Source organism: Monodon monoceros, unplaced genomic scaffold, assembly GCF_005190385.1.
Source record: "Monodon monoceros isolate NGI ecotype Baffin Bay Population unplaced genomic scaffold, NGI_Narwhal_1 Super_Scaffold_4, whole genome shotgun sequence".
Lineage (NCBI taxonomy): Eukaryota > Metazoa > Chordata > Mammalia > Artiodactyla > Monodontidae > Monodon > Monodon monoceros.
Genome location: NW_021703781.1, coordinates 6,515,959 through 6,541,353, shown reverse-complemented (window position 1 = coordinate 6,541,353; position 25,395 = coordinate 6,515,959). Strand labels below are relative to the sequence as shown.

Sequence of the window (25,395 nt, the reverse complement as noted above, 5' to 3'; positions counted from 1 at the left end):
CAACATGCAGCATACAGTATCGCTACAGGAAAAGGCCTTTAACCGGTTTTGTTCTACTCATTGTATCTACAGTATTAGGAGCAGAAGTCTTCCTAGATGGTTACAAGCAGGCTCTCGGGAAGCCAGCCTTAGGGTCTGAGCCCTGCACAGCCGACTCAGTGAACACTCTGGGGCACTTCTCGCAGAGCCTCTAAGCTTATAAAATAGAGACAGCAGAAGTATCTGCCTCACAATGTTACTGTAAAAATGAGACTAGGTAACACTGATAAGCGTTATCAAGCTTATAAAATTAGCACCAGCTGTTCTTGTTAATAAAAGGAAATGGCTTTTGAGTCCTTTCCCAAAGCATTGGTTGAGGAAGAAACAGACATGAGGGAGAGGAAAATAATGAAGATAGGTAATTACAAAACTATTCCAGGTCTTCTGTTCCCCGACTGGGAAGACTATCACTTTCCAGTTTGGGCTGTGATTTCCTTTCCCATTGGTAACATCCTCACAGCCCCTCCCCTCCATGTCGACCCTTAGTCAGACCCTGGGGTTCCCAGGGCAGACAAGCAGGGCTGCCAGAATTTAAATGGCGAAGGGAACCTGTGGTGTTGCCCTAAAAGCATTTCACACAAAGCATTTCTGATCTATTATGAATGTGAAGTATCTGACACAAAAACTGCATTGTTCTCAGACTTCCCTGGTGGCGCAGTGGTTAAGAATCCGCCTGCCAATGCAGGGACACTGGTTCAAGCCCTGGTCCAGGAAGATCCCACATGCTGCAGAGCAATTAAGCCCGTGCGCCACAACTACTGAGCCTGCGCTCTGGAGCCCGCGAGCCACAACTACTGAGTCCACGTGCTGCAACTACTGAAGCCCGAGCACCTAGAGCCCGTGCTCCACAGCAAGAGAAGCCACTGCACTGCAACGAAAAGTAGTCCCCGCTCCCTGCAACTAGAGAAAGCCTGAGTACAGCAACGAAGACCCAGTGCAGCCAAAAATTAAAAAATAAATTAAAAAGTTAAAAAAAATTTACATTGTTCTCAAGTCTGCAATTTATAAAAGAACAATTAAAAGGAGTATATTTGGTGCCATTCTTTTAAAATCTGATTGAAGGTGATTTTTAAAACAATTTAGAAATAGCACATGAAATTCAAATCAGAAGAAAGAATTCTTTCATTCTTACACATAAACTCTTTAAAAATCATAACTAAATGGTTCTTTCATGTTTCCATTTTGGCAAAGGCTAACAATTTCAACTTAGTCCTTGGCTGAAGTCAATTAATAGCTTTAAGATCTAAGGTTGAAAGAAACTATCCTACCACACCTTTCTCTGACAAAAGCCACTTCTTCAGGGTAGGGAGTGTTGTCATAAATCACAAATCCCTCTTCTTCTAATCTCATCCCACCTTCTAGAGTATAAAAGTAAAAACAGGGTAGCCTGAAGAGGCATATTTCTAACCCAACTTTATTTTCACTCACTGGGAGTAATTCTATACAATATGTTCTGAGTGAGAAAAGTGGGCATTACTTTTGCTGTCACTTTTATTTTATTTCACTGTCATTTTATTTCATTTTTCTTAGGAGAACATATGGAACAAAAATACATCAATTTAGAGAAACATTAAATTCTCCATTATTAGGGTGCATAATTCCATATGTGTGCTATTTGCAGGTTCTCTAAAATCTGTATACACTTTTTTTTTTTTTTTTTTGCTTAAAGATACTATCTAAGAATACATCATTAAAGTATTATGGGAAAAATATAAAATTTAAAGTTATTTTTCTAATAGTTGGCATGATAATCTATTTTACTAATGTTCCTTTTGTGAACATCAGAGCTCATTCTGAAAAACGGAAGCTGCCTACTCCACAGGGCTGTTGAGAACAAAACAGAATAATAAATATCACAACTCTTTGTAAAGCCTAAACACACAGCCAACGTAAGAGCATGACAATAATGTTATAGAAGCAAACAAAATTTTCTAGGAAGAGGCTACCATCATTAAAAAACCTTAAGCCTGGGCTAGATTTTTTAGGAACTAGCAGCAAATATGATGATTAAAAGTGTTAGGCTGTGGCCTATGTACGTTTTCAAAGCAGTGCACAATAAGTTTGACCAAGGCCACTACCTGTGCTTTCATTCACATTTCCCTGAAGTCAGTATCTTCCCGCTCTCACCCCTAAAAAAAACCAAAGCGTCCTTTACTAGAATTCATTTAAGTACCAAGAAAAATATGTACACTTCTTTGACCTAATAAACAAGTTCTGTGGCAGAAATATCACTACCACGTAGACTAAACATACTAACAATCTACAAACGATTTCTGAAATCATAAAAAATCATGTCTTTATGACTTACCAGACAGTAGCATATGCCCTTCGAAAACAGTGGCAGGTGGAACTCTAGGCTTATAGTTTTTCACAGCTTCAGCAATTTCTCTGAGTTAAAAGAGAAAACACGATATCCATTAAATCCAAACAAAATTCAATTAAACTAATTTCCACCTATGAAATTAAGTCTGTTTAATATAATTATATACCTAGTTCCAAATGTAAAGCAGCAACTGTGCTTTTCAGTTTTCTCAGTAATGCAGAAAATGAATCTATAATCTTTAACATTTCTGTATCTGCCCCGTTGCTGTGCACTGATTGTACCAATTTCTGTGCTCACAGATGTGAACCTACAGATGTGATGGTTTGTACAAACGCTAATAGCAAATCTCCTCCACCCCTTCCCAAACCTGAAGATATCCTTAACTCCATCAAATCCACATGGTAATTTAAAAGAAAAACAGGCTTCATTGTTGAGAAGGAAAGCAAATAGGAGAGGAGGTGCCAGGAGTGAAGGAAATTAAATCCTTTAGGTCTGTTTTTTTCAAGCACACATATGGTAAGGAGGGTAAAGAGTAACACATCACTGAAACTCCAAAATTATTACTCCTAAAAATTTGTTTTAATTATCCATACTCTTTTGAACCTTATCAGCTTCGATGAAATATGTCTTCTGATCAGCCTGGAAAAATCTGGCTGCTCTACTAAATTTATCAGGACCAGAATGAACTGCTCACTCTACTGCCCCCCAAATGAGTATATGAATGGCAAAGTAAAAGCAGCAAATATATATGCAGAGATAGATAGACATACACACACAAACCCACACACACAGGTATTTTTAAAACAACTCTTTTACAAATATCTCAATTTCATTTCTTTTTATGGCTGAGTAATATTCCATTGTATATATGTGCCACATCTTCTTTATCCATTCATCCGATGATGGACACTTAGGTTGCTTCCATGTCCTGGCTACTGTAAATAGAGCTGCAATGAACACTTTGGTACATGACTCTTTTTGAATTATGGTTTTCTCAGGGTATATGCCCAGTAGTGGGATTGCTGGGTCGTATGGTAGTTCTATTTGTAGTTTTTTAAGGAACCTCCATACTGTTCTCCATAGTGGCTGTATCAATTTACATTCCCACCAACAGTGCAAGAGTGTTCCCTTTTCTCCACACCCTCTCCAGCATTTATTGTTTCTAGATTTTTTGATGATGGCCATTCTGACCAGTGTGAGATGATATCTCATTGTAGTTTTGATTTGCATTTCTCTAATGATTAATGATGTTGATCATCTGTACTGAGGTGGATGGACCTAGAGTCTGTCATACAGAGTGAAGTAAGTCAGAAAGAGAAAAACAAATACCGTATGCTTAACACATATATATGGACTCTAAGAGGGCTTCCCTGGTGGCGCAGTGGTTGAGAGTCCACCTGCCGATGCAGGGGATGCAGGTTCGTGCCCCGGTCTGGGAGGATTCCACATGCCGTGGAGCGGCTGGGCCCGTGAGCCATGGCCGCTGGGCCTGCACGTCCGGAGCCTGTGCTCCACTACAGGGGAGGCCACAGCAGTGAGAGGCCCGCATACAGCAAAAAAAAGAACCTAGGGGTAAGACGGGAATAAAGACACAGACCTACTAGAGAATGGACTTGAGGATATGGGGAGGCGGAAGGGTAAGCTGTGACAAAGTGAGAGAGTGGCATGGGTAAGCTGTGACAAAGTGAGAGAGTGGTATGGACATATATACACTACCAAATGTAAAATAGATAGTTAGTAGGAAGCAGCCGCATAGCACAGGGAGATCAGTTCGGTGGTTTGTGACCACCTAGAGGGGTGGGATAGGGAAGGTGGGAAGGAGGGAGATGCAAGAGGGAAGAGATATGGGAACATATGTATATATATATAACTGATTCACTTTGTTATAAAGCAGAAACTAACATACCATTGTAAAGCAATTATATTCCAATAAAGATGTTAAAAAACAAAAAACACAACTCTTTTTATAAAGGAGGAGATGATCTTAAAAAAAAAAAGAGATCCAAAGATAAGCTATCCTCAACTACTGATAACTTTCAGATATTATTTAAAAGATGTTATGTTTAAAAAATTATAGAGACTCTTCATAGAGTCTATCATGGAAGTCAACAAACTCAGTGCAACATTAGGCAGTTCAGTACAATGAACGTATTATAGGCATGCAAGCAGACTGGCTCAAAATATGATCATCAGTCACTCTAGGGAAAAAAAACAAATACAAACAGTCCTCAACTGTGTTTTATTCCACTCAATTCCAATCTTTCCAATCTTCTTATAAACCACGAAACTGCAGGGACTTAAACACACCCTTCGCCATGCCCTTGTCTCCCACCCCCTTCCTTCATGTCCTCACTCTACAACGTGGGTTAAGCAGTGACTGTGTCAGGCGAGGTGAAGACACTCCTGTTGACCTCAAGGTGCCTGTTGCTTATTGTCTCTTCCTTTCATGAGAGAATCTAGTGGAGGCAGGTATTTGCCCACAAGAAATATCGGCTGTCCCTCTTTGACCACTGGAATATTATTCAGGTATTTAAAGGTAGAGTGTTAAGATATCTAGGATTTGCTTCAAAACTACAATGAGGTATCACCTCACACCAGTCAGAATGGCCATCACCAAAAAATCTACAAACAACAAATGCTGGAGAGGGTGTGGAGAAAAGGGGACTCTCTTACACTGTTGGTGGGAATGTAAATTTATACAGCCACTATGGAAAAAAGTATGGAAGCTCCTTAAAAAACTAAAAATGGGGTTACCACAAAACCCAGCAATCCCACTACTAGGCATATACCCTGAGAAAACCATAATTCAAAAAGAGTCATGTACCACAATGTTCATTGCAGCTCTATTTACAATAGTCAGGACATGGAAGCAACTAAATGTCCAACAGAAGAATGGACAAAGAAGATGTGGTACATATATACAATGGAATATTACTCAGCCATAAAAAGAAACGAAATTGGGTCACTTGCAGAGACACGGATGGACCGAGGGACTGTCACACAGAGTGAAGTAAGTCAGAAAGAGAAAAACAAATATCGTATATTAATGCATATATGTGGAATTTAGAAAAATGGTATAGATGATCTTATTTGCAAAGCAGAAATAGAGACACAAACATAGAGAACAAATGTACGGATACCAAGGGGGAAGGGGAGGTGGGATGAATTGGGAGATTGGGATTGACATATATGCACTATTGATACTATGTATAAAACAGATAACTGATGTGAACATATTATATAGCACAGGGAACTCTACTCAATGCTCAGTGGTGACCTAAATGGGAAAGAAATCCAAAAAAGAGGGGATATATGTATACGTATAGCTGATTTACTTTGCTGTACAGCAGAAACTAACACAACATTGTAAAGCAACTATACTCCAACAAAAATTAATTAAAAAAAAAAGATATGTAGGATTTGCTTTACAATAGTCTAAGGGAAAAAAAAGTTGGAGAATAAATAAAATAAGAATAGCAAAATGCTGAAAATTATGGAAACTATGCAATAGGTGCATGGGGGTTCATCTTATTATTTTTCTACTTTAATTTTTGGAATTTTTCATAATATAAATTATCTTAGTTTGCTAGGGCTACCATAACGAAATACCACAGACTAGGTAGTTTAAACAGCAAAATTTATTTCTTCAAGTTCTGGAGGCTAGAAGTCTCAGGTCAAGGTGTCAGTAGGACTGGTTTCCTCTTAGACCTCTCTTTGGTTTGTAGCTGGCTATCTTCTCCCTGGGTCTTCACATGGCCCCTTCCTGTGTGTGCCTGTGTCCTCACCAGTCACATTGGATCAGGATCCATTCATATGACCTCATTTTACCTTAATTACCTCCTTAAAGGCCCTACCTCTAAATACAGGCACATTCAGAGGAATTGGGGATTAGGGCTTCAACCTATGGATTTTGGGGACACAATTCATCCCATAACAAAAGGTAAAATACTTAGAAAGGATTATCACCTGATATGATCTGGTGTCGTACCACAGCACCCGCCAACTATATTGACCAAGCCGTCCATAGCAAAATCCTGCATTTAGGAAAAGAAAAAGTTTCAGAGAGTTCATCTGAATTCTAAGCTCACCACTACCAATTCAACAGAAACTCTGCATTTCCTGAATAACTAATTTTCCATTTAAAAGAGAGCTAAACATACTTAACTCTAGATATCAAGCTTTGATAAGCCTTAGACATAAGGTTAATAGCAGAGACCAGTTCAGATACTATGAAATGCAATGAGATATTTGCCTATCTGATCACAACAAAGTTTTTTTTTACCCATATGCTGAGCAGAATGAATGTGAGCTAAGTAATGCATTTTCCAATAATACGTATTCAGTTTTTAAATTTAAATTCAAATGTTTAAAGAATTAAAAATTCAGTTCCTCAGTCACAACAGCCACATTTCAAATGCTCCAATGACCACATGTGGTAGAGGCTACACATGTGGCTACACATATTACACAGTGCAGGTCTGGAGCTTAACCACAGTTGGTTTGAAAGCTGGAGTTTAACCACAGCTGGTTTGAAAGAAGCACAAGATAACCGAGAGAGAGGAAGTCAAGGAAGTGAGAAGTCAGAGTATTGAAAAGAGCATCTACATAAGGTACTGAAAACATAAGAATTAAGTGAGAAATAGTTTAGGAGAGAATGTCGGTAAGCCAGAAGCTAAAAATTCAAGGAATGAGGGAAAAGAGACCCAGGGGTTAGTGATAAGGAGGGGTCATGGGTAGTATGGTTTCATGACCTGGGATTCAAAGATGGGAGGTGTATGTGAGAGAAGGAGAATGGGGGAGGTGACAGTGGGGAGCTAGGAGACATAGACTCCACCCAGCAGTCTGCGGGGTGGAGGGGACCACCTGGGAGGGCTGCAGAGGAGAGCCGAGTTTCAGTTAGTTTGGGCTGGACCTCTCTGAGAATTTCCCAATAGCCACTAGTACCCACTGTGGAGAAGGATGCTGACAGTGAGCCCCTCCCTCTGCCTCCATCATTTTAATTCATCTTAAGCTTTTATTTTTTATATATACACTGGGATTTCTTTAGGGGAAAAGTCTACTTCTAGATATTCTAAATCAAAAATTCCATTTCTCTATCTCTTAAAAACGAAGTGAAAGAGGATTCTTGACCTTTAAGTGCATGGCCATCACGTGCGGAGTTTCATCATATTCACCGAAGGTATTGGGAAGACCTAAGAAAGTATATTTCAGCCATTACTGGAAACTACTTTAACAAATGACATAGTATTTGTAAAGGCTTTAGGTTAAAATGTTAGAAAAATATTTATAATTAAATCGTGATTACTTGCAAAAACAAGTAAGAATTCTTAACATTAAACATAATAAGTACAGAGACGCCATACCAGACCAACAGTAAAATCACAGAGGAAAATAAACATCCATTATTTCTTTTCTATTTGAAAGAAAAGCATCACTACTACATGAGACAGAATTTCCCTATCCCTATCCCTCCCTTTTCTGTAAAGGAAATTCATTCTTGTCTCCTAGACGCCTAGGGTTAGGGGTTGGAAGAGTACCACACATGCTTTGAACTAATGAGCACCAGACATGCAATTAAAAACAAGCAAAACACAACCCATCTCCTCTCAAGTAAGTTTTCCCAAGTAAGACTTTAGCATCTAATTTTCCAATTTCCTGTTTTATTTATTATCCCCTTCCAGTTATCTTACTCCTGGTGGAAAATAAAATTTACTGCACATTAAAATGTACATATTTGGAGAAAGAAGGCTGGAAAATGATTTTTAGCCCCAAGTAGTTAACTGGTGCTCAGAAACATTCACCAGGAAATCTGGTTAACCCAGAATGGATTACCAATATTAAATGGATAGTCTGAAAACTGTCTACATTTATCTTAGGAATTTTTATATACCATTAAGTCCTAACTTTTAAAAAGGAGAAAAGTAACAGGCTCTTTTGTCGATACAGTGGAACAAAGAAGAGGGCTCTCTCTCTCACGTTCTTTGCACTCATCTCTTTGGCCACGCCCACATGGCAAGGACTGGCACCAATTCCAAAGCTCTGGCCAGATAAGTTATGACTAGGCTTCATGCCCCCAAGTTCTGTCCACTTCTGACCCTTTCAGGCTGAGCCAAACTGTTCCTTCAAGTCTAGAGGGAAACAGTGGTCTAGACCCGAATACTCTTCATTTAGAAAATTCCTATTGAAAGTCAACTATATACTAAGACCTGCAAAACAAACTCTTTTAATCCAGATCTGTTACCCTATCTACCCAGGTCTTGTGTATTTGCATTTCCTATGTGTGACTCCCTTGAAACACACACCTGCGTTGGGATAACAGAGGACATAGGCTGTTGTACATTTTCCAATTGTTTCAATAAAAGGTCTCATTTCAGCTGCACCCAGAGCACAATTTAATCCAATGCTGGAAAAAGAAAAAGAAGGTATTAGAAGTACCCTCTTCTATTCTAAATACTTATACATATAAAAAGTTATGATAAAGAAAGGAGTACATTTAAAACCAAGTATCTTAGTAAGTCTCCTGATTCAAAGCAAGTTTATTCAGCTCCAGTCAAAGCCACCTCACTGAAGTTCCCTGCAACACTAAATATTTCTGCCCATGTCTCCAACATTAGATGCTGCCTACGGATGTGACTCCTTAAATAAGTTCACCGTTTAGTTAATGGTATACCAGGAAACAGAAATGTCTGCAAACTACCACTGCTAATAAACACTGGAAAGCAATACTTAAGAGAAAGAAAAAGGAAAATCTTGGAGGTAGAAGGAACATTAATGGCACATGGAAGCCACTTCGGGGGTCTTGAAGACCAAGACTCAGTCCTTGCTCCAACTGAATTGCAACGTGACCTTGCACTTAGAATTTGTCCTCTTATAAATTAATTTGTAACCAAGGGGCTCTCTGTTTTGCAAATGAAACTTACTGCAGACTAAAATAAAATAGATCAAAGCAGAGCTGCTAAAACCCCTCCAAAATCACACTCAGTGGGAGCTGCTGAAGTCTTCAGGAATTCAAGAATTAACTATGAAGTGACAGGACTATGTCATCTTTTATTTTTTCACATTTTACTTTTTTTCTTTTACTATGATTTCTAAGTGCAATGTGATATACTAGATTAGATCCTGGAACAGAGAAAGGACATTAGTGGAAAAACCTGAAACCAGGATAAAGTCAGGAGTTAGTTAATAGTAATATACTTTTAGTTTTGACAAAAGTACCACAGTTAATGCAAGATGTCTCATTAGAAAAAACTAGATGAAGAGCATATGGGAATTCTCTGTACTATCTTTGCAACTTTTCTGTAAATCTGAAATTATTCCAAAATAAAAAGTTTATTTAACAAACAAATAAACTCCCATTCCTGATAAAAACTCTTAGTAAACTAGGAATAGAGGGGAACTTCCTCCGCTTGATAAAGAAGGTCTATAAAAAACCTATAACTAACATCATACTTAATGATACAGAACTAGATGCTTTCCCCGCAAGATCGGGAACAAGACAAGGATGCCCGCTTTCACCTCTTGCTAAACATCATGCTGGGAGTCCTAGGTGAGGCAATAAGAGAAGATGGAAAAGAAAAGGTATACAGATTGGAAAGGAAGAAATAAATTTGTCTTTGTTCACAGATAAGGCTATCTGTTCTAAAGAATCATCTAAAAAATTCTTGGAACCAAGGTTGTAAAGCACAAGCTTCATATACAAAAGTCAACTGTTTACCTATATACCAGCAATGAGCAATTGAAATTTGAAATACGAAACACATTATTTACAATGGCACCAAAATAAATGAAATACTTGTGTATAACTACAAAACTCTGATGAAAGAAATCAAGGCAGATCTAAATAAATGGAGATCTATCCGATGTTCATCAACAGGAAGACAATATAGTTAAGATGTCAATTCTTCCCAATTTTATATACATTTACAAAATGCCAGTAAAAATTCCAGCAAGTTATTTTGTGGATATCAACAAACTGATTCTAAAGTTTACATGATGAAGCAAACAACCCAGAATAGCTAATACAATTAGCTACTGTAGAAGAACAAAGTCAAAGCACTGGTACTACTCGACTTCAACACTCACTGAAAAGCTAAAGGAATCTCTGGTATTGATGAGAGAGCACAGACAAACAGATCAATGGTGCTGAATAGAGTCCAGGAACAGAATCACACAAATACAGTCAACTAATCTTTGACAAACGAGCAAAGGCAATCCAATGGAGAAAGGATTGTATTTTCAACAAACAGTACTGGAACAACTGGACATTCACATCTGAATACATTAATCTAGACAAAGATCTTACATCTTTCATAAAAATTAACGCAAAATGGATCACAGATCTAATTGCAAGTTGCAAAACTATTAAAGATATAAATATATATATAACGATTACATAGGAGAAAAATCTAGGTGTCCATGGGTTTGGAGATGAGTTTTTAGATGCAACACCAGAAGTAGGATCCATGAAAGAAAGAAAGAAAAAAAAATGATAAGCTGGACTTCACTAAAATTACAAACTTCTGCTCCGCGAAAGATATGGTTAGGAGCATGAGAAGACAAGCCACGGACTAGGAACAAATATTTGCAAAACACATATACAGTATCCAAAATATTTTCTTTAATTTTTCAAACTCAACAATAAGAAAACCACCCAACTAAAACAATAAGCAAAAGATCTGAAGAGGAGAAGCTACCTCAAGGTGTTGTTGCCAAAATTAAAAGAAAGAACTCTCATAAAGCACTTAGAACCAAGCCTGGCACACAGCAAACTCTCAATAAATATCTATGACTCTTATTTTTATGGCCAAGGCTATAATAACAGTGAATAGAGTGCTCTGAGAAGAACATCGACCTGGGCTGGTAAGAGAGGGAAGGGTCCCCAGAGAGGACCCTAGAGATGGGTCTGAAAGGCTCACGTGGCGGGGTGACCCTGCAGGGCAGGCATGGCCTCCAGGCAGGAGTAGAACGTGCACGGAAAAGGCACAGGAGGAAACTGTATAGACTCTTGGAGCTTCCATCTCACTCATGGTACAGAATTTAAACCATTTTGATCAGAAAAATAGAGAGATGTTACAAACTAGAATGTAAAAGCCATGTTAATTTTAAAGATAAATATCTGAGCTTTAGAATTCCCACCTTATTTCAAACTACACTACTTCTGGTTGTTCCACAAGCAGGGAGTGAAAACACCTTGCAAAATTTTTAAGTGCTGATAATAGATTTAAAGTGTTGTTAGCAGGCCAAGCCAGTCTTAAACTATAAGGGGGACACTTACAGACAAAAAGGCAACTTTCTGGTGGGCCCAGGGCGTATGAGAACTCTCCCCCTCCCTCAAATCGACCCATTTAGGCAGTGTCTTCTGACGTCCTCAGGGCAGTCAGAATGTACTTCAAGGAAAGACAACATCTCATACAAGTGGTACCACAGAAATATAGAGAAGCAATCCCCTCCTGGGTCACAGTCTGTAGTCATCAGAAGATCCCCTCAAAAGGAATGGAGTCAGAAAAGAATGATCACTCACCAGAGTGGGTCTGCATGAGACACGCTGATGACAAACGCCTCCCCGGTCTGGCCAGAGAGAGTCCGCCCACTTTTATCAACAATTGTCCCTGAAATCTGAATTGAACAAAGTAAACTCTGTCAACAGCATAGACTTGAGTTATGAATACAGTCACAGAAACAAAATAAAATGAGCAAGCTGACTTTCTTTGTTTTTTTACAAGGAAGAGAACTGTGGCACTCAAACTCCAAGGCAGCACTGTTTTCTTTAACGGTCAGAACAGATGAAGGCAACGTGCCCAGGGGAGGGGTTGGAAAGCCACAGAAACAGAGAAAAGGGAAAGTCACGGAGACAAAAGCAGTGTCCAAAAAAGCTTTAGGATTCACACCTCCAGTCCCACTGGAGAAGACTTCCCCACAGATACCTCAGGTTATCCTGGTCTCCTGCTGTTCAACATCTGATTCATCTAACACCCCTGTCTGACTCTATTCTATTCTCACCAAGCAATGGGGGCCTGCCTGTTGCATTAATGAATTGGCAGCATGCTGTCTCTGGCGTTGGATGCTTCACGGTCAGCACACCAGTCCATCTGCCCTCGGGCCCTAACGAGAGTGAGCCTTTGGCTTCGGGGGACCAGTTCAGCCAGGCTTCTTTGGAATAGCCTGCCCTCCACAAACCACCGCTACATTCATTTTCTGTACATTGCCACAGATAAGGCTGCTATTGATCTAGAGATGGTAGAAGAAGGGAGGTGAATCAAGCAAGTAGCTGGTTCCTAAAAGATACTATCAATAGTTCCATGGCAGGAAAACAAAAACCCCACCCTCAAAATGACAGTATTAATAAAAACCAAAATTCATCATGCAAATATTTGAGAACTTACAAGGATAGGCCGGGGAGCATACTCCTCTTCAAAAAGTTTGTGGACTGCAAACAAGGCTGCCTGTCAGGGAGAAAAAGGACACCTTTGTTTCTGAGAGACTGTGACACAGGTCAGCCTAAATAGCTGATCAGAATGCTCCCTTACCCAGACCTCTTCAGATAAGATACACATCACGTTCTCTGGGGAGGAGAAGGAGAAATACATCCTCCTGATAACACACAACTCCAGGGCCCCTTTCCCAAGGGTAACACTGTACATGTTTCAACAAAACAAATGCTCACTGAAAGTCCCTCCTGAACTAATACTTCCTCTGAGGAAGGGCTGAAGAGCTACTCTTTCTTCTTTTGCTCAGTCAAAATTAAAAATAGATAAATAAGAAGCCTCTGCTTTCCACAGCCTCATATATACATGGTAGGTATATGAACCAACAGTGTATGTCACTGCAAAAAAGAGTATGAATTTGAATGGGTTGTAAAGGCACAAATCCCATGTCAATCTGTACCATCCATGTTTTATTAAGTTCCGGGACCAGACACCAAGGTCCTCCAATGCTCAAGGCTATTCCACATCGGAACTCACCGACACGGAGGGCCAACAGCACAAATTAAAACTATAGTGAGGTAGTATTTTTCAGCTATCAGATTGGAAAAGATCAAAAAGTTCAACAGAGAGCTGTGGTGAAAGCAGCACTACTGTGCACTGCTTGCTGACTGGAGGATAAATGAGTACAATCTTAGAGGGAATTTGACACTAAAAATCAAAATTAACCGTGCCCAGACCCTTTAAACCTTGCAATTTCACTTGTAGAAATTTATCTTCAGAGATACTGTGCAAAAACGTATGTATGAGGATATCTACTTTTTATTCGACAGACTTATGTAACTTTGTACATATACAAAGAATATAATCACATACACATATGCACACGCGTCACGCACACTTTTATCTGCATGGAATCGCTGTCAGGACCCTCACACCAGTGAGGGCAGTGGTCCCTGGTGAAGACGGCCGAATACCCAGGGAATAGGAAACAGGAGGATATTTACTTTTTACTCCATACATTTATGTGTCTTTTTTTTTCTTTTCTGGCCAAGCAGCACGGCTTGCGGGATCTTAGTTCCCAAACCAGGGATGGGACCCGGGCCCTTGGCAGTGAAAGCACCAAGTCCTAACCACTGGACCGCCAGGGAATTCCCATTTCTGTGTCTTTTGAATTTTAGAACCATGTGTATATATTTATTACCTATCCATCTATGTATATATAATAGCTATATATGAAAATATTTACTTTCATAATTAAGAAAACATTTTTTAAAAGTTATAAACATAACCTTTTGAAGTTTCCTTCATTCTACTGGACTTAGTTAAAAAATATTCAAGAATAAAATGGGCTTGGCGAAGAAGATGGCGGAAGAGTAAGACGCGGACATCACCTTCCTCCCCACAGATACACCAGAAATACATCTACACGTGGAACAATTCCTACAGAACATCTACTGAACGCTGGCAGAAGACCTCAGACCTCCCAAAAGGCAAGAAACTCCCCACGTACCTGGGTAAGGCAAAAGAAAAAAGAATAAACAGAGACAAAAGAATAGGGACGGGGGTTTCCCTGGTGGCGCAGTGGTTGAGAGTCTGCCTGCTAATGCAGGGGACACGGGTTCGAGCCCTGGTCTGGGAGGATCCCACAAGCCGTGGAGCAACTAGGCCCGTGAGCCACAACTACTGAGCCTGCGCGTCTGGAGCCTGTGCTCTGCAACAAGAGAGGCCGTGACAGTGAGAGGCCCGCGCACTGCGATGAAGAGTGGCCCCCACCTGCCGCAACTAGAGAAAGCCCTCGCACAGAAACGAAGACCCAACACAGCAAAAATAAATAAAATAAATTAAAAATATGGACGGGACCTGCACCACTGGGAGGGAGCCGTGAAGGAGAAAAGGTTTCCACACACCAGAAGCCCCTTCGCGGGCGGAGACTGCGGGTGGCGGAGGAGGGGAGCTTCGGAGCCACGGAGGAGAGTGCAGCTACAGGGGTGCGGAGGGCAAAGCGGAGAGATTTCCACACAAAGGATCGGTGCCAACCGGCACTTACCAGCCCGAGAGGTTTGTCTGCTCACCCGCCGGGGCGGGCGGTGCTGGGAGCTGAGGCTCGGGCTTCCATAAGAGCGCAGGGAGAGGACTGGGGTTGGCGGCGTGAACACAGCCTGCAGGGGGCTAGTGCACCACAGCTAGCCGGGAGGGAGTCCGGGAAAAAGACTGGACCTGCCGAGGAGGCAAGAGACATTTTCTTCCCTCTCTGTTTCCTGGCGCGCGAGGAGAGGGGATTAAGAGCGCTGCTTAAAGGAGCTCCAGAGATGGGCACGAGCCGCGGCTAAAAGTGCGGACCCCAGAGACAGGCATGAGATGCTAAGGCTACTGCTGCCGCCACCAAGAAGCCTGTGTGCGAGCACAGGTCACTCTCCACACCTCCCTTCCGGGGAATCTATGCAGCCCACCACTGCCAGGGTCCCAGGATCCAGGGACAACTTCCCCGGGAGAAGGCACCGCGCCTCAGGCTGGTGCAACATCACGTGGGCCTCTGCCGCCGCAGGCTCGCCCCGCATCTGTGCCCCCCCTCCCCCAGGCCTGAGTGAGCCCGAGCCCCCGAATCAGCGGCTCCTTTAACCCCGTCCTGTCTGAGCAAAGAACAGACGCCCTCCGGTGACCTACACTCAGAGGTGGGGCCAAATCCAAAGCTGAAACCCGGGAGCTGTGCGAACAAAGAAGAGAAAGGGAAATCTCTCCCAGCAGCCTCTGGATCAGCGGATTAAATCTCCACAATCAACTTGATGTACCCTGCATCTGTGCAATACCTGAATAGACAACGAATCATCCCAAATTGAGGAGGTGGACTTTGAGAGCAAGATTTATTATTTTCTCCCCTTTTCCTCTTTTTCAGAGTGTGTATGTGTATGCGTCTGTGTGACATTTTGTATAGCTTTGCTTTCACCACTTGTCCTAGGGTTCTATCCGTCCCTTTCTTTTACTTTTTAAAAAAATTATTTTCTTAATAATTATTTTTTTATCTTAATAACTTTATTTTATTTTACCTTTATTTTCTTTTCTTTTATCCTCTTTCTTTCTTTCTTTCTACTTTTTCTCCCTTTTATTCAGAGCCGTGTGGATGAAAGGCTCTTGGTGCTGCCGCCAGGAGTCAGCGCTGTGCCTCTGAGGTGGGACAGCCAACTTCAGGACACTGGTCCACAAGAGACCTCACAGCTCCACGTAATATCAAACGGCGAAAATCTCCCAGAGATCTCCATCTCAACACCAACAACCAGCTTCACTCAACGATCAGCAAGCTACACTGCTGGACACCCTATGCCAAACAACTAGCAAGACAGGAACACAACCCCACCCATTAGCAGAGAGGCTGCCTAAAATCATAATAAGGCCACAGACACCCCAAAACACACCACTAGACGTGGACCAGCCCACCAGAAAGACAAGATCCAGCCTCATCCACCAGAACACAGGCACTAGTCCCCTCCACCAGGAAGCCCACTGAACCAACTTTAGCCACTAGGGACAGACACCAAAAACAATGGGAACTACGAACCTGCAGCCTGCAAAAAGGAGACCCCAAACACAGTAAGATAAGCAAAATGAGAAGACAGAAAAATACACAGCAGATGAAGGAGCAAGATAAAAACCCACCAGACCTAACAAATGCAGAGGAAATAGGCAGTCTACCTGAAAAAGAATTCAGAATAATGATAGTAAAGATGATCCAAAATCTTGGAAATAGAATAGAGAAAATGCAAGAAACATTTAACAAGGACCTAGAAGAACTAAAGATGAAACAAGCAATGATGAACAACACAATAAATGAAATTAAAAATACTCTACATGGGATCAATAGCAGAATAATTGAGGCAGAAGAACGGATAAGTGACCTGGAAGATAAAATAGTGGAAATAACTACTGCAGAGCAGAATAAAGAAAAAAGAATGAAAAGAACTGAGGACAGCCTCAGAGACCTCTGGGGCAACATTAAACGCACCAACATTCGAATTATAGGGGTTCCAGAAGAAAAAGAGAAAAAGAAAGGGCTGAGAAAATATTTGAAGAGATTATAGTTGAAAACTTCCCTAATATGGGAAAGGAAATAGTTAATCAAGTCCAGGAAGCACAGAAAGTCCCATACAGGATAAATCCAAGGAGAAACACGCCAAGACACATATTAATCAAACTGTCAAAAATTAAATACAGAGAAAACATATTAAAAGCAGCAAGGGAAAAACAACAAATAACACACAAGGGAATCCCCATAAGGTTAACAGCTGATCTTTCAGCAGAAACTCTGCAAGCCAGAAGGGACTGGCAGGACATATAAAGTGATGAAGGAGAAAAACCTACAACCAAGATTCTCTGCCCAGCAAGGATCTCATTCAGATTTGATGGAGAAATTAAAACCTTTACAGACAAGCAAAAGCTGAGAGAGTTCAGCACCACCAAACCAGCTTTACAACAAATGCTAAAGGATCTTCTCTAGGCAAGAAACACAAGAGAAGGAAAAGACCTACAATAACAAACCCAAAACAATTAACAAAATGGGAATAGGAACATACATATCGATAATTACCTTAAATATAAATGGGTTAAATGCTCCCAACAAAAGACACAGACTGGGGGCTTCCCTGCTGGCACAGTGGCTGAGAGTCCGCCTGCCGATGCAGGGGACACGGGTTCATGCCCCGGTCTGGGAAGATCCCACATGCCGCGGAGCGGCTGGGCCCATGAGCCATGGCCGCTAAGCCTGCGCGTCCGGAGCCTGTGCTCCGCGATGGGAGAGGCCACAACAGTGAGAGGCCCGCGTAACGCAAAAAAAAAAAAAAAAATCATAGTAGGGGACTTTAACACCCCACTTTCACCAATGGACAGATCATCCAAAATGAAAATAAATATGGAAACACAAGCTTTAAATGATATATTAAACAAGATGGACTTAATTGATATTTATAGGACATTCCATCCAAAACCAACAGAATACACATTCTTCTCAAGTGCTCATGGAACATTCTCCAGGATAGGTCATATCTTGGGTCACAAATCAAGCCTTGGTAAAATTAAGAAAATTGAAATTGTATCAAGTATCTTTTCCAACCACAACGCTAAGAGACTAGATATCAATTACAGGAAAAGATCTGTAAAAAATACAAACACATGGAGGCTAAACAATACACTACTTAATAACGAAGTGATCACTGAAGAAATCAAAGAGGAAATAAAAAAATACCTAGAAACAAATGACAATGGAGACACGACGACCCAAAACCTATGGGATGCAGCAAAAGCAGTTCTGAGAGGGGAGTTTATAGCAATACAATCCTACCTTAAGAAACAGGAAACATCTCAAATAAACAACGTAAACTTGCACCTAAAGCAATTAGAGAAAGAACAACAAAAATCCCCAAAGTTAGCAGAAGGAAAGAAATCATAAAGATCAGATCAGAAATAAATGAGAAAGAAATGAAGGAAACGATAGCAAAGATCAATAACACTAAAAGCTGGTTCTTTGAGAAGATAAACAAAATTGATAAACCATTAGCCAGACTAATCAAGAAAAAAAGGGAGAAGACTCCAATCAATAGAATTAGAAATGAAAACGGAGAAGTAACAAATGACACTGCAGAAATACAAAAGATCATGAGAGATTACTACAAGCAACTCTATGCCAATAAAATGGACAACCTGGAAGAAATGGACAAATTCTTAGAAAAGCACAACCTGCCAAGACTGAATCAGGAAGAAATAGAAAATATGAACAGACCAATCACAAGCACTGAAATTGAAACTGTGATTAAAAATCTTCCAACAAACAAAAGCCCAGGACCAGGTGGCTTCACAGGCGAATTCTATCAAACACTTAGAGAAGAGCTAACACCTATCCTTCTCAAACTCTTCCAAAATATAGCAGAGGGAGGAACACTCCCAAACTCATTCTACGAGGCCACCATCACCCTGATACCAAAACCAGACAAGGATGGCACAAGGAAAGAAAACTACAGGCCAATATCACTGATGAACATACATGTAAAAATCCTCAACAAAGTATTAGCAAACAGAATCCAACAGCACATTAAAAAGATCATACACCACGATCAAGTGGGGTTTATTCCAGGAACGCAAGGATTCTTCAATATACGCAAATCAATCAATGTGATACACCATATTAACAAATTGAAGGATAAAAACCATATGGTCATCCCAACAGATGCAGAGAAAGCTTTCGACAAACTTCAACACCCATTTATGATAAAAAACCTCCAGAAAGGAGGCATAGAGGGAACTTTCCTCAACATAATAAAGGCCATATATGACAAACCCACAGCCAACATTGTCCTCAATGGTGAAAAACTGAAAGCATTTCCACTAAGATCAGGAACAAGACAAGGTTGCCCACTCTCACCACTCTTATTCAACATAGTTTTGGGAGTTTTAGCCACAGCAATCAAAGAAGAAAAGGAAATAAAAGGAATCCAAATCGGAAGAGAAGTAAAGCTGTCACTGTTTGCAGATGACATGATACTATACATGGAGAACCCTAAAGATGCTACCAGAAAACTACTAGAGCTAATCAATGAATTTGGTAAAGTAGAAGGATACAAAATTAAGGCACAGAAATCTCTGGCATTCCTATACACTAATGGTGAAAAATCTGAAAGTGAAATCAAGAAAACACTCCCATTTACCATTGCAACAAAAAGAATAAAATATCTAGGAATAAACCTACCTAAGGAGACAAGAGACCTGTATGCAGAAAATTATAAGACACTGATGAAAGAAATTAAAGATGATACAAATAGATGGAGAGATATACCATGTTCTTGGATTGGAAGAATCAACATTGTGAAAATGAGTCGACTACCCAAAGCAGTCTACAGATTCAATGCAATCCCTATCAAACTACCACTGGCATTTTTCACAGAACTGGAACAAAAAATTTCACCATTTTTATGGAAACACAAAAGACCCCGAATAGCCAAAGCAATCTGGAGAACAGAAAATGGAGCTGGAGGAATCAGGCTCCCTGACTTCAGACTATACTACAAAGCTACAGTCATCAAGACAGTATGGTACTGGCACAAAAAGCAGAAATATAGATCAATGGAACAGGATAGAAAGCCCAGAGAGAAACCCACGCACATATGGTCACCTTATCTTTGATAAAGGAGGCAGGAATGTACAGTGGAAAAAGGACAGCCTCTTCAATAAGTGGTGCTGGGAAAACTGGACAGGTACATGTAAAAGTATGCGATTAGATCACTCCCTAACACCGTACACAAAAATAAGCTCAAAATGGATTAAAGACCTAAATGTAAGGCCAGAAACTATCAAATTCTTAGAGGAAAACATAGGCAGAACACTCTATGACATAAATCACAGCAAGATCCTTTTTGACCCACCTCCTAGAGAAATGGAAATAAAAACAAAAATAAACAAATGGGACCTAATGAAACTTCAAAGCTTTTGCACAGCAAAGGAAACCATAAACAAGACCAAAAGACAACCCTCAGAATGGGAGGAAATATTTTCAAATGAAGCAACTGACAAAGGATTAATCTCCAAAATTTACAAGCAGCTCATGCAGCTCAGTAACAAAAAAACAAACAACCCAATCCAAAAATGGGCAGAAGACCTAAATAGACATTTCTCCAAAGAAGATATACAGACTGCCAACAAACACATGAAAGAATGCTCAACATCATTAATCATTAGAGAAATGCAATGAGATATCATCTCACACTGGTCAGAATGGCCATCACCAAAAAATCTAGAAACAATAAATGTTGGAGAGGGTGTGGAGAAAAGGGAACACTCTTGCACTGCTGGTGGGAATGTGAATTGGTACAGCCGCTATGGAGAACAGTATGGAGGTTCCTTAAAAATTACAAATAGAACTACCATATGACCCAGCAATCCCACTACTGGGCATATACCCTGAGAAAACCATAACTCAAAAAGAGTCATATGTGCTTCCCTGGTGACACAGTGGTTGAGAGTCCGCCTGCCAATGTAGGGGACACGGGTTTGTGCCCCGGTCTGGGAAGATCCCACATGCCGCGGAGCGGCTGGGCCCGTGAGCCATCGCCGCTGAGCCTGCGCGTCCGGAGCCTGTGCTCCGCAATGGGAGAGGCCACAACAGTGAGAGGCCCGCGTACGGCAAAAAAAAAAAAAAAAAAAGAGTCATGTACCAAAATGTTCATTGCAGCTCTATTTACAATAGCCAGGAGATGGAAACAACCTAAGTGTCCATCAACAGATGAATGGATAAAGAAGATGTGGCACATATATACAATGGAATATTACTCAGCCATAAAACAAAACGAAATTGAGCTATTTGTAATGAGGTGGATGGACCTAGAGTCTGTCATACAGAGTGAAGTAAGTCAGAAAAAGAAAGACAAATACCGCATGCTAACACATATATATGGAATTTAAGGGAAAAAAATGTCATGAAGAACCTAGGGGTAAGACAGGAATAAAGACACAGACCTACTAGAGAATGGACTTGAGGATATGGAGAGGGGGAAGGGTAAGCTGTGACAAAGTGAGAGAGTGGCATGGACATATATACACTACCAAACGTAAAATAGATAGCTAGTGGGAAGCAGCCGCATGGCACAAGGAGATCAGCTCAGTGCTCTGTGACCACCTAGAGGGGTGGGATAGGGAGGGTGGGTGGGAGGGAGGGAGACGCAAGAGGGAAGAGATATGGGAACATATGTATATGTATAACTGATTCACTTTGTTATAAAGCAGAAACTAACACACCATTGTAAAGCAATTATACTCCAATAAGATGTAAAAAAAAAAAAAAAAAAGAAAATGGAATCAAGGAATTTGCTTTAACCTTAATAATGGCTATTATAGTCTCCTCACTACTTTAGGGGATGCACCCCAGCCCCCAGCCCAGCCCAGCCCCTTTTTTCTCCTTTAACTCACCTTGGCATTGGCAGTATCAAAAATAGTTTCAATGAGTAAGATATCAACCCCACCATCCAGAAGCCCTTTGGCCTGCTCTTTGTATGCTTCAACGAGTTCATCAAATGCTGCAAAAAACAAACCACACGCAGGACATTAGTCATGGACATCCTCTGAAAGCCCAGGACACGCTGAGTTCAGGCCTGGTGCCAGGTGAACTGACCACTGCTGGTTTATAATGCATAATTTACGGGCAACACCACCTTTTGTAAGAAACATGGCAGTGATGCAAGTTAAACCAGCAAATTGAACACAGATGCTCCTAAACACTTAGCACACGGGCTCACTTCCCATGTGTGAGCCGAGAATGAGTGGCTGGGTGGAAAGGTGTTTGATTTCTTGAGTCCTGGCTCTTACTTTTAAGATCTTTAATATAGATCTTTCCGGGGATGGTGTTAATCAATTCAGGAATGAGTGTGAGGAACAACAGGAGAAATGTGTCACACTGATCTGGATACAACACCGGTTGCATCACATTCTCTCACACCCTCTAGGGTAAAAGTCTGTGGTCCTGTAGATTTTGCTCCTGCCCTCTGACACCAACTCTGTCAGAGAAGAAACCTGCCTGGGGGACAATTTCACTCTCAAACACAAAAGTGTCTAATCACTCCTAGATAAAATTTTTGTTAGAAATGTCTACTTCTATCTGAGAGGTCACCCCTCTCCCCATTTGATGTCTCACCCAAGAAAGAAAAGATGCTCATATATTCAATAGAGAAGCCTACTTCATCCTATTCAGCACAAGAGACAGGAAACGTTAGCTCCTCACTGCCACACGTCAGCCCAGAATGAGCAACCCCCGGTGGAAAGTGTGGTATCTGTCACCAAAACCTACAATCCACACTTGCCTGAACTTGTCTTCTACACAGAACTCATTACCACGCGTAGCATCATTACTATTCTGCTCTGATCATTTAATACTTTTTGTTTTTTTGTAGTCTGATGCTTAAGAAATTGACCTAGATTTCTAGACTTTTCATACACTCTCAATGCAAGTATGCTTATAGATGGTGGTTTACAACGTTTACAATGCTAGCATGCATATATAGCTTAGACTGCTTTCTGATAAATAAAGTGGGAGTCTAGTGGGTTATTCTATAACTGACCAAGGCCTGGTATCTATATTTGCTCAACTTCTCAGTTTAAAGTTTTATTTTGATTGGTTTCATTTCCGCAGCTCATAAAGAAGCCCAAACACAACAACATGCACCTTTGAAAGCAGGCTCAGAATGAGTAATACTAATACTATGACTAATACTAGCACACTTTTTATTTTAATGTCTACTACATTCCAGGGACTGCTGTAAGCCCGTAAGTCACAATAATCCGTAAGTAGATGCTGGTATTGGCCCCATTTTACAGATTTATAGATTACTGAAACACAGAGGTACTTGCCCAAGGTCAATGATTATATCTCATACTCACTGATGTTCCTGTAATCTGGTCTTTCCACAGATGGGGACACAGAGAGTGTCTTGTTAGTTGGACCCAGAGCTCCTGCCACATACCTCTTAATTCCTTTAGGAAAAGAAAAACAAGTGTGAAATCTCTAAACAGCTCATAAGTTAATACGCTATCAGATTTCCCCTAGAACACAGGTATACAATCCTTTGTCCGTAACTCTGAAATCCAAAAAGCGCAAAAGCCCCACTTTTTTCCTTAATTCATTTGACAACAAAACTTGACCTCTCCTAAACTACAAGAGGCTATTTATAGTCTTTACCTCACTTAGTGGAAGATTCATAGATTTTACTGCAAACCGATGTTTGATTATGAGGCTGTCCTGGATCCCACTGAGGAAATTATGAAATATAAAGTATGTGCACATGTTACCGCCAAGCCAACCCAAAAAACTCTGAATTCTCACACATGTGGCTTCAAAGAATTTCAGTTAGCAATCCTTTTCTATCACCATAGCTATGCTTGAACAAATGCTCTCTCTCCCTAATCTTAAGAAACCCTGAAGGTCGTGAACATAGGTTTTGCAAAAGTTCTTCACAGTAGCATTGATCTTGAAATGCTCTCCACTGCTGTACTGCAGGGCCTTTGCTGGGGGAAAATAATAAATCACGATTAACAATTATGAAGCCTGAAATTCAAGTATGAAGCAGATCAAATCTCACATTAAAACTCTTTCATGAATGTTTTAATAAGCTTTCCTCTAGGCTAGAGTCTAGGTGCTTCTAAAGGAGCAGGAGATATTGTGTTTCTTACATATGGGAACACAGGGCAGGGCCGTAGTGCTCATCACCTTTGGTGGTTTTAACCAGGTGGTTATGCTTTACCATCTAACTGGAACAAACTACCCACTAGCTGATAGCCCAGCCTTTGAACAGCTTACAAGCCCCGATATTCTTTATCTTCCCCAAAGCTGAACAATAACGTGGGTGTAAGAAAAACGTCCTTGTCTTTCCCTGCTTTAGCTGGTTTGATAGCCTCTGACCTGTGACTTTGTTGGGGCAACAGTCTATGCCCTTCCGATTTCAACATTATCTCTCAGAAATGGAGCTCCTATAAATTGCTTCAGTCTTCATCAGTATGCTGTGTCTAACTTCCCAACAATTTTGCTTTACATCTTCCCTGTCGGCAATAATTTCACGTTTCCAAATCTTAAGGGGCTTCATGTATTTCTTCCATTCCTTTCCCACCCTCAAAGCCTCCCCTGAGCTGGTGCCCAAGTGTTCTTATGGAGCCAGCCAGGAGGCTAGTTATTTCAGGGAGGCACTTTTCAAATCCCAGTAAGACTGATTCTCATGCCACCCTCTTTGTGTGCTACACAGCGTCTTCAAAGACACTAGTGGTATAAAGTAGAAGACGCTCAAAAGACAATCTCTCTTTACCTAAATAAGGCAAAATCACAGGGGTGAGGGAAGCTTTCAAGCGAGAAGATCAAATATCTTAATGATCACCAATGTAACCAAAACAGCTGTGCCTCAATAACCAAAAGACGTACTTCCAAAGGGAGACAAATCATTTTAGCTGTAAATGTACAAGGAAGTCACAGTTCTAGCTACAAAGTTAGGATAAAACACCCAGCAGAGTAAACACAGCGTAAACCCTGAGCCCAAGGCCCAAGGAAACAGAGTCAATTCAGAGGGACACTGAATGCTTGACTATGAAACTGCAGAGAAGTAACTTACAAACAAGTACGTGATGGTGTCTGCAGTGCTGCTGTAGGCCAACTGTCGCGAAAGGAAAAGGGGCAGTAAGGACAATATATTATAGCTGAGGATGTCAAAGGAAACATCTTTGTAAAAAAAAAAAAAAAAACTGTTTCTTACCTGTCTGGAGAGTTATCTCCTCAGCTGCTTTTCTGGCCACTCCCGCAGAGCACTTGTTCATCCTGTAGGCCTAACACATCAACTGCAAATGTTAGTTTGTCCTTCTTTCCCTCCATAAAATAAGGAATTCATGACCTTCTAAAGCACAGTTTTATTCAGTAAGGAAAGGTGGAGTGAATTAGTTTGAGGTCTGAATGAAATCTTAGTCAAAAAGGCCTACCAGCGGCCCCAGCCTTGAGGGCAAAAGGAAAGGCAAGAGTCTTTGGGAACTGCTTTTACGGTCTTCCACAGAATCATGAGCCAGCTGGCAAAAAGGGCAATCTCTGGACGTCTGGCATGTCAGAAT

General features: G+C 40.8%; 1 protein-coding gene across 5 annotated transcripts in view; it reads right to left on the bottom strand.

The window, feature by feature from the left end:
• Window positions 1-25,395, bottom strand: part of MTR (5-methyltetrahydrofolate-homocysteine methyltransferase) — a 117,479-nt gene that overhangs the window by 75,148 nt on the left and 16,936 nt on the right. For 4 of the 5 annotated variants that reach the window (XM_029245051.1, XM_029245054.1, XM_029245052.1 and 1 more), the window contains exons 4-12: window positions 25,050-25,119; window positions 23,194-23,286; window positions 21,730-21,836; window positions 12,745-12,804; window positions 11,883-11,977; window positions 8,665-8,765; window positions 7,493-7,554; window positions 6,329-6,396; window positions 2,348-2,427 (exon numbers count right to left, since the gene is read on the bottom strand). In XM_029245051.1, the coding sequence (XP_029100884.1) occupies window positions 2,348-2,427; window positions 6,329-6,396; window positions 7,493-7,554; window positions 8,665-8,765; window positions 11,883-11,977; window positions 12,745-12,804; window positions 21,730-21,836; window positions 23,194-23,286; window positions 25,050-25,119 (736 nt within the window). Of the gene's footprint in view, window positions 1-2,117; window positions 2,122-2,347; window positions 2,428-6,328; window positions 6,397-7,492; window positions 7,555-8,664; window positions 8,766-11,882; window positions 11,978-12,744; window positions 12,805-21,729; window positions 21,837-23,193; window positions 23,287-25,049; window positions 25,120-25,395 lie in introns of those variants that run through there. The other variant, XM_029245055.1, reaches the window with a different exon arrangement.